The sequence below is a fragment of the Beta vulgaris genome, chromosome 1 (assembly GCF_026745355.1).
Source record: "Beta vulgaris subsp. vulgaris cultivar EL10 chromosome 1, EL10.2, whole genome shotgun sequence".
Classification (NCBI taxonomy): Eukaryota; Viridiplantae; Streptophyta; class Magnoliopsida; order Caryophyllales; family Amaranthaceae; genus Beta; species Beta vulgaris.
The window spans coordinates 59,916,284-59,926,402 of record NC_079202.1 but is presented as its reverse complement, the minus strand read 5'-3'; the positions used below and the strand labels follow the sequence as shown (position 1 = coordinate 59,926,402).

Genomic DNA, 10,119 nt, shown 5'->3' with positions numbered 1-10,119 from the left:
ATCTTCTCCTCATCACATGGATCACTCTTTTTAATTCTCTTTATCTCTATCCTTCCCTGAATTTGTATGCCAACGCCCTACGTTTCATTAAATACATGACAGATACAGTATATGAATTGTGTGAAATACGTTATTTGGAAGTATATTTAAATCACACGTCTTAATATCATTGAACTATATACAGTAACACGAATATAACGTAGATGTTTCTCGCCTTAATTTAAAAGTTCATTTTGCTTAGGATAAACTTTTTTCATGACAAAAAAGATATATACTTCTATAAATATGCCATATTGACTCAAAATTACTTTTAAATAGCCAATTTGCGGCTTGATTTACCCTAATCAACTTTGTCGCTTAGGTAGTGTTTTCCCCAAACCAGATATAAAAGATGGTGGATTTGTTCTTGCACTTTACGGCTTGTTTGTCTCAATTGTCCATTCTTAATTTCACACCATTATAATCCATTTTAGCTGAAGTATAGCTGGAAAGACACAAAATTTGACGTTTTCAATTGTGGAATCACGGATTTCAGATTACATAACTTACTACCATTTTTATACGCTTCTTATTAAATTAAAGAGATATTTCCAACCAATTTGCATAATTGTTGGCTTTTTTCACATACTATTTGCTTAATTATACGGATGAATTCGTCGCTTTCCGATTTCGTACATGCATCTCAGTTTCACATGTAAAAAAATTGTATGCAAATTTAATGAAAATAAAGCTACTATTATTTTGCATTATAAGATTTATAATGCAGTCCACTTTCTCGCAAAATGAAAGCTATAAATTGGTTGTACTTCACGTCTTATTCTTGTAGATATGGTTGAGATGGGTTAAATTATATAGTATCTCAAACTAAAAATTCCTCAAAACATTCAATTTAAAGAACAATACATAATTTGTTCTTTTATTATTGCAATAATATTTGAAATTTTCATATTAATTGTAATATTGCTAAATTTGACTATGTTTCGCTCTATGCTCGATCACATAGGTCCTTTTTTCACATCACTCTATCTCTCCCATGTCCTTTAAAAATTGCAACATGTTGCAATTATTAAAGAACAGATGGACTATAAAATAATGATAGAAATTGGTTATTTAATTGTAAGATTCAAATATAATCTATGAAGTGTATACTTCGAAATTCAAGAAGAAATAACACTATATACTACTATCATATAATATCTTCGTCCTCTTAAGTTGTACCATATTTACCTTTTAACGCCGGACGATTATCTCATTTTGACATTTGTATACTATTTATATGTAAGGAAAAAATATAGCTATTTAAAATTCTCTTAAACTTGTTTCCACATGCATTCTTTTAAACTATCATTTTTTATATAATTAATATTCATCTATACTAATATATTAAAAGGCGTGCCTAAACCAGGAACGGTGCCACGTGGCGCTCTCCCTAGGAAGTTTTAGATCATGTAATCCATGTACAATAAAAAAAAATAGAAATTGCATAGTATAGGTTTTGATCCCATGACCTCAAGTTCATGTACTAAAGTTTTAACCACTAGACCAAGTAGTATTTAGTGCTATCATATCAAAGTACAATATTAATAAATGAAAATTTTCTTACCCGAGGCATAGCCCGGGCCTAATAACTAGTTATATGTTCAAAAGATGTTGGAACAACTTTTAGAACATGTATATTGCAAACTCAAATATCTATACAAATATATTAAAAGACGTTCCAGTTAAAAGAACGGAGCCATGTGACACTCTTCTCAAGAATATCATATTGTTTTGCTTTGAATTATTTGTTTGAAGGACTAATGTAAATGTATTATAATTATTAAAAATTCAATGTCATCAAAAAGGTCAAACATCTTGTATGGGGACTGACTAAGTTCCATACCGGTCTAACTAGACCGATGCACACTGCTGTGGTCACATATGCTTTCGATCTACAGACCCGTTTTCATCATACCGGTTCTATTGCGTTGTCTGGCCGGCATCATTCTATGGGTCTATTGCCAAAGGCTTGGGCTTGATTCAGTCTTATCTATCAGCGCCTGCGGGCCTAAAGATAAACTTTGTATACAAGATAAGAATATATTCCAAAGGAATATACATGGGAATATCCCCCGTAAATACAGGGCCCAATCTGTATACGGGCCTACTTGGGTTTCCTATAAATACCCCGTTGATCTGAGTCATAAGGTAAGTTCACGAACCCCAATAAACTATACTTGAGACCTACCGGTTTACCCATTACTGACTTAGGCATCGGAGGGGAGTTCCTCGGATCAACCCCCGAGGCTAGTTGACGTGTTCTCTTTTGCAGGAATTAGAACCGGCTTGATTGACTAAAGACATCCCGATTCGTATCCTAAAACTTGTCCTATACCGGAACACATCCTTTTTAACCGTTGGGGCTTGGAGGATCAAGTATGAATTAAATTTCGAATAATCTAAAGTTAAGAGTGATACGATAAGACTTATGAGTTGCACTAAATTGAAATGAGATTATGAAAACAAACTAATTGAATTGAGTTTATTTTTCTCTCTTGTATTTACCGTTTTTAACGTAAATTTATGACTCTTGTAGGACGTAATTTCTTTCATTTTGTATGTCCTCTAACTATAGCCTCTTCTACTTTTCTTTAATTCTACTTGTCTATTAATAGTGCTATCACTTTATGGTGGAATTGGCATTGGAGGAACCTCCTGACTTTCGGGCGATCTCAAGACATTCCAGTGGATGTAGGAACATTTATTGCAAAGAAAGTAGAGGAGAATGAGAGAGCTCTCAACAGTAACACGCTAAATATAATGGCTCCTAACATATCTAGAGGAATTCGTAGAGAGATTTTCATCAGGTGGATTGCGCCGCCTATGGATTGGGTGGCTTTAAACACTGATGGCACAGCTAAAGGTTCGCCTGGTGATGCTGGAGGGGGTGGGATTCTTCGTGATAATCGGGGAAAATTCTTTCGTAGTTTTTCAGCTAATTTTGGTACTTGCACAGCCTACAAGGCTGAACTCCTTGCAGCCAAAAGAGGATTGGAAATGGCACTCGAATTCGGGGTCCAGAAGCTAATCCTGCAAATGGACAACAAAACCTACATTGAAAGCCTGCATTGAAAGCCTTATGAATCCAGATTACCACAGTGGAAAATGTTTTCATATTCTTAATAATTGTCGTAGGATCATTAGCTCTTTTGGTTGTAATTTTAGTTCGTTTCATTGTTTTAGGGAGGGGAATAGAGTTGCAGACAGGCTGGCCAACATTGGGGTTGGGTTGAGGGAGAGTATTGTATTTTTTGATACACCTCCCCCATCTATATCCCTCCTCTTATGGGAGGACATTGTTGGTGTTGCTTCAGCTCGTCTGGTTCCTTAACTCTTCCCTTTTAGATTTTGGTTTTTTATTTCTCACTTTTGTACCGAAGGTTTCTTCTCATTTGCACGAAAAAAAAAAACATGTCTATTAATAGAAAGTTACAAATATTCATGTTTTTATGAGCATTAATTTAAAAAAATTGCACATACTAAGAAGTCTATGATGAATGAAATATTAATTGACTTTTGATATACTCCACATGTTTCAAAATATAACATATTCACGCTTTACGAAAATTTGTTTTGACCACAAATATCTCTCAAATACAATAAATAAAAATTATACTCCCTTCGTCACAAAATATAGTTCCCATTTCTATTTTGACTGTCCCAAAACATAGTTCCCATTTTCATATTTAGTTCCATATTTTTTCATAATTTGTCTAGAAAAATCGTGTCCTATCATTTATTTGTTTTTTGAATTTTATTTTTTCCTTTGTTTATTCAACCAAAATGTTACAATTAGTGCTCTTTCACCAATTATTCTCCATTCTCTCTTCTAAAATCATCTTTTCTCATACAATATTTATTTGAATAAATAAAAAATCTTTATTATCTCTCTTGGATTCTACTTGCATAAATTATCGTAAGAAAAAGGAAATGGAAACTATATTTTGGGACGCAGGGAGTAAAAATTATACTGTTGTATTCGTCTTGAAAAATACTATAATAATATTATTTTTAAATTTTTTGTTATCAATCCTATTATTCTTGATCATCCTTCTCTATACTAACACACATTTCCCCTTTCTCTACACGTTCCGTTTTGTTTTTGTTTCGGGAAGTATACTGTATTGGGTATCCACAGTATCCTTATATCATTAACCCTTATTTGGCAAAACCTAAGTGAAAGATGGATTGAGGCGAATGAAAGAAGCAAAGATGGTTTTGGGCCAGTCTTCTGCCCATGGAAAATCAGCGGTGCAGCACACATCAGCCCACATTTCTTCCGTGGCCCAACACATTATTTCTCAAACACATTTGCATTTTATTAACTAATCTACTTGTCATGTGGGGTCTTGTTTGATTCGTCTCAATGAGTACTTTATTAATATTCAATTATTATAATTTTTACTAATATGTAATGAAAGATATACTAATTTTTAAATATAAGCATGATCTGAACTGATCTGATCTGAACTTACTTTTTCTAATTTGATCTGATCTGATTTGATTAGATCTGATTTGAAATAAGCAAAAATAAGGTGAACTGAAGATAGCCTAAGAAACTAACTCGCCAAAGAGATGCTTCAAAGTAGTAAATTATTCTCTAGAGAGAGTCGAGTGTGTAAGTGTAGTGTAACCGTGTAAGAGACTAGCCTGATAATCACCCAAACATTTATTTTTTCCGTATTTGGCAATCCAGTTTAAATTTTGAAGCATTGCAAGAAAAAGTTATTATTCCAAATCTACAAAATCCCTAATCCCCAAAACATGTTCCCGCCCAACCCAAAACACCCCCGCAAAATCAAAAATGAAAATTTCAATTTCATCACCACCTCCATTATCAATAATCCACTATTTCTTCCTCTTCTATGGTGACTTTAACCAGAACCAAAAACCCTACAAATTCACTCTTTCTCTCTCCTTATAAACAAAACCCTTTATCATCACACCTCCATTATTCTTTTTCTTCTTCGAATGGGAATGGTGGGACCCAATAGCTTCGCCAAAACAATATGTTCAATTTGCTACGAAGATCTAAAACCCATTGTTGAAGACCTTCAAGCTATCTCCATTTGTGGCCATGTCTTCCACGAACTTTGGTAATATTTTTTTCCTTCTTTTTTAAGATTAATTTGTATTAAATTGATTGAAAATGTGATTGAAATTGTAAACCCTAGTTTGCAGCAATGGTTTGAATACTGTACCAACACAAAAAAGCAGACTTGTCCTGTATGCAAGCAATGTTGTACACACAAAGATGTGGGTCGTCTTTATTTTCAATCAGTTGGAGATCCGATTCTTTCTCAAACACAGGAATCTGGCAAAAATGGGGATGCTGAATGCCCGGAATCTGGCAAAAATGGGGATGCTGAATGCCTTGAATTATTGCGAATGGAGGTTAAAAGATTGGAAACTAAGGTTTCTGGCCTTGGTTCTGCTTTAGAATTGCATCAGAATGACCTTAAACAACTTAATAATGAGGTATTTATATTATGTTAGTGTTGTGATTGTTGTTTTTGTATATGTTTGGAGTGTTAGTGATGGACCGGCTTTGATTTATAAGATTGGGTGCGAATGCAAATGCGACTTCTTTAGTTTTAAGCTTGTGTTTTTTTGTCTTGATGTTATTGTTTTAGCTAATTAATGAGATTGTTCTGTGTATTTGAGCATTTTGTTTAAGTTGGATGTTTGATGTTTGTGTTCCATAGATGCTGTTTTAAAATCGTCTTTGGTTAATGTTCTCTTGATGTTCGTTTGGTCGGGGAAGATCAGTTGACGCGGTTGGCTTTTTACGTGTTTCAGCTGGAAGTTTGTAAAGAACAGTTATCCAAAGAACTGAAATTGAAGAATGAAGCTTTGAGGCAAAAGGAATGTATCCAAGCAATGCTTCAAACAAAGTCGAGTGTGAGTTTTAGCTTTATTGTTTATTTACTGATGTTGTCTAATGCGTCAGATTTCAGCTCATCATTTAGCTTTTGGTTAAGAAGCTTAGAAGCCTTGGTGAATTGTGATATAGGATCTCGTCAAATCGAATTTGGAATGCTCAAAGTTGCAAGAGAGGAATTTGGCGTTAGTCAAAGAGATGGCTGCCCTGAAATTGTTAGTATAAGGGTTGTGGATATGTTAAATCATTTTTCTTATCCTTTTCAATGGTATTCTTGCCATCACACTGTGATTGAACTGTGTGTTTTCTTGGCTTTGTCATTTGTGCTCAGGGTATCTGATTGTAATCTAGAAGAAGAGGAGATATCGAAGCTTGCTACCGTGGGTCATGCAAGCAATGCTCAAGATGCAATTGACGTACTCAAAAAGTCATTGGTTATTCGTAATAAGTAAGTGATGAATGTTGCCATTTTTGTGTTCTGCAATGTATGTTGATATGAAAGTCTCTCTCTTCATTTCACAGTAAGGCCTCTAGCTTGCACTTCACATTTGATGATTTAGGCAAGTCTTGGCATCAACTGGCTGAAATGTATTCTACTTTTCTCTATACTACTCCCTAGTTGTAAATTACAGTGTTGTGGTGGAGTTTTCACAACTAGAGGCTACACAGTAGGATGGGAACATGAGAAATTTTACTGAAGCTTTAATTCTGCTATTTTGGTGGCCGCTGAGCAAGTGCAAGTTTAACCCTTCAAGGCTGAATTTGGATTTGAGTTTGCATTATTAATCTTGAATTTTCTTTACCTAGCAACATATACCTGCAAGGGGTTGTTTCTTAAATAGGTACAAGTTGTCATTATCTTTTTGCCTTCTGTAGTATGTTCGTAGTTCACGAGCTCCTTACCAAGGAATTTTATTGACAACTCTTATCTCACTTTTTATCCTGATCTGTTGATAGCTGAATAGCCCAGACCAATTTCCTCCTCCCTCCATTGCAAATATCTTCAATTATGGATTCTGTTCTAATTATTCCTCTAAGCAGTAACATGAACTTGTGAATGAAATGAAGTCCTTTGTCACCTTTGTGGTTTCAGTTTCATGGTATGGTTTCACAATAGTTGCCTGCAGAGCAGCATTTGGTTTTGAATGAAGCAGTTCCAACTTCTGCATAAATCTTCCAGCTGTCTGTTGTTACTCTTTTTGTAGTTAGGCACCCAATATAAACCTTCTGTAAGGGAATAAATTGCATGAAACCGCCATTGATCTTTGATTGCTGGCTTAATTTTGTCTCATCTATGACTCAATTAAAATTGTCTACAAGTTTAAAACTTAAAATCAGGAGTTTAGAGCTAAAACATGTGAATCTTTTTTAAAAGTTTCCTTGACAACAATGATAAAATGATTTACTCCATTGATAGTAAATATCTATGATGTATAGTTTTCTCTTCCTCTGTTTCTTCTTCTGTTAGAAAGGTCAGTGTATTTACACCAGAAATTTCTGACATGTTTTTCTTTTGGATCTGATTTTGAGAATTCACTTGCAGTAAGTTTATTTTATGTTACTTCAGTGCTGTGCAACTTGTTTCGTATGCCTAGCATCAAAAAAAAAAAAAGACATAATGAAATTTCATTTTCTCATAGGAGCTACAAAGAATTGATGGCTAAGTGCAATTCTCTGGGAAGGGGAGAAGCTCGTTCCACAAGAAAGCTTGAGAAGGCAAAAGAAAAGATATTGAAGCTCAAGGTAATAAAATTATTATCATTATTATTTTAAGACTTCATACAACCTTCAATGGTTGACTTCATCTGATTATCTGCTTCTACTCTATTGCTATTAGAATAGAGTTCAGGAATTGGAGACAGGTATTGAAGCAAAGGAGAATGAAGTATTAAGGTCCTTAAAAGCCTCCAAAAAAATAAACTGTAATGATGTGACTTTGCCAAGTGCTAACAAAAGCAAAAACCCATCATCTGTTTTCATGCGTTCACCTATTGAGCAAAAAAGCCAGTCCCCAACATCAGTGATTGATTTGGATGAAGAAGAAACTGATAATCCTTTTATGGTTAAGGAAACAAGTAAAAGTGACGCCACTGCTAAATGCAAGGGTGATGGAAGAACACTTCAACATAAGGAAGTTAAACATTATGACTATTTAATTCATGATGAGGATGAACCACAGAAGTTGAAGACTGTGGATACCTATTCAAAAGCATGTAACAGCAAGGATGGATCTTATGAGAAGGGCAAATCAGTGGAGCCTGTTGATTTGGAATACAAGGAAGATCCAATGCAGCCAGCAAATCAGCAATGTGGATTGTCGGGTTTTGCTGGGAGCAAAATGCTCAACGATCATTCTGTTGCCAAAGGAGCTTCAGGGTTGCTTCTTCAGGATATAAGACAAGTTCAACCTTCATTTAAGACCAACGTCGATTTCTCTTCTCCAATTCCCCTTGCTGAGCCAGGCATGTAATATTTTTGCAAATCTCTAGTCTAAATGTAATTTATAGTTTTTAAATCTTATTAATTTGCCAAGACTGTGCTGTACTTTTAAAAATGTATAATGAGTCATGCTAAACTAAATTATTCTGCCATTAAAATTTGATGATTTCCCTTATAATCTCCAGGAAATCAATGTTTTACTGGAGGGTTGCTTGGACCGGATGGAGCTAATAGGTATCTTGGAAAATGGTGCAAACGGCCACAAAACAAGCCACCTCTGGGATCAAGCAGTGATACTGAGAGTTTGATAGCTATGGGAGCAGATGGAAGGGGTGGCAGGGTCAAAGTTCTGAAATCTCTAAATCAGACTACTACAGTAAGACTTCGACCTCTAGTATTGGTTTTGGTTTATTACGTTCTCTGTTGGCTTTATAAGCGTATATGGTGTCGTATTTCGGGTTATTTAGGGGTGTTTTCAGGAACTTTTGCTAAAAAAAAGAGGCAATTTTTGGGTTTTGTGGCTGCTATATGTAGTAAAACTATGCTTTTATCATAAATCACGCAAGGACAAACAGGGGTGTTATATAATTTGCACAAGTATTATCTGCATGAGGGCAAACAGGTTCTCGGGCTGTTATTTCTTGACATTTTGTATGTAACATTGCAATTTGGTGTTCCTAGTTGATAGGGTCATCATCTGAATCAAAATTTCATCTCAGTCATTTCTGTTCTATGTAGAAGAATCCTTTTGTTTCTCTAGGAAATAACAGATCCACAACTTGACTTCATATGCATAATTTTCAAATGTGAATGCATTTATTCTGTGAACACAGGACTCAAAGGATAGCTTTGGTTCAGCAAAGAGATTCAAGTTTGGAGCAAAATCAAGCGGCTTGCAGTCTCAAGGGTGTCGACAAATAGATCATTTCTTTAGGAAGGCAAATGATAATTAGGTCATAACTGTATATTTTTTTTGTTATCGTATTGTAAAAGAAAGAACATACGACAAGCCATGAGTGTAGAACCTACCTATCTCATCCTTGCGAATGATCTAAGACAACCCGGAAATGAAAGAATCATACCAACTTGAAAGCATAGGGAAAATTTTAAGGTCATGAATGTATATTGGATGGAATTTTGGGTTTTCTAGCAAAATTTTATGTAGCCATTCCTAGTGCATTTAGACATGGCAAAGGGGTGTAGAAGGGCACAATTATTGTCCCTATATGCTTCCATTACAGTTGGGGACTTAAAATGTAAATAGCATGGAATGAAAACTTGAAGTTCTAAAGAGTTTTCTAATTTAAGTTTCTTGTACTTTTTTTGCCCTTTATATATCATTATTTTATTAAACGAAAAATATATATTTGAATTCGAAAAGTCTTTTCTCAAGATTGATCTTTTTTATCATTAGTGCAAAGATATGGAGTATTACTTCTTTTTCTATTATGTGTCTTTTAAGGTTATCCATAATATTGTACAAGTTAGTCTTTATGCAGTACAATAAAAAAATGTCAAGTTGCTTTTTATGCATTGTACTAATATATTTCATTTGATTTTTTTTTCCTTATAATTTATAATACTACTTCAGTTTACTATTATTTGCACAGATTAGATATTTTCTACTCACACTTTGGCTCCGTTTGGTAGGGCGTAAAACGTTTTCCCGGAAAACTGTTTTCCTCTATTTTCAGTTTTACATTGTTTGGTTGGCAAAAGAGTGTAAAACCATTTTTCCTTGGGGTAAAATTACTCTCCCA

General features: G+C 34.5%; 1 protein-coding gene across 2 annotated transcripts; it reads left to right on the top strand.

The window, feature by feature from the left end:
* Positions 1-4,715: 4,715 nt before the first annotated feature.
* Positions 4,716-9,676, top strand: LOC104886966 (uncharacterized). 2 transcript variants are annotated; one of them, XM_010671537.4, is made up of 9 exons: positions 4,720-5,135; positions 5,214-5,517; positions 5,839-5,940; positions 6,053-6,135; positions 6,252-6,368; positions 7,561-7,663; positions 7,758-8,382; positions 8,545-8,735; positions 9,193-9,676. In XM_010671537.4, exons 1-9 carry the CDS (start codon positions 5,011-5,013, stop codon positions 9,310-9,312), a joined length of 1,770 nt encoding a protein of 589 aa, XP_010669839.2. In that variant the 5' UTR covers positions 4,720-5,010; the 3' UTR covers positions 9,313-9,676. The 2 variants fall into 2 exon arrangements, with proteins under 2 accessions (XP_048493987.1, XP_010669839.2); XM_048638030.2 differs by lacking the exon at positions 9,193-9,676 and having other exon boundaries at positions 4,716-5,135; positions 7,758-8,386; positions 8,545-8,729.
* The last annotated feature ends 443 nt before the right edge of the window (positions 9,677-10,119 follow it).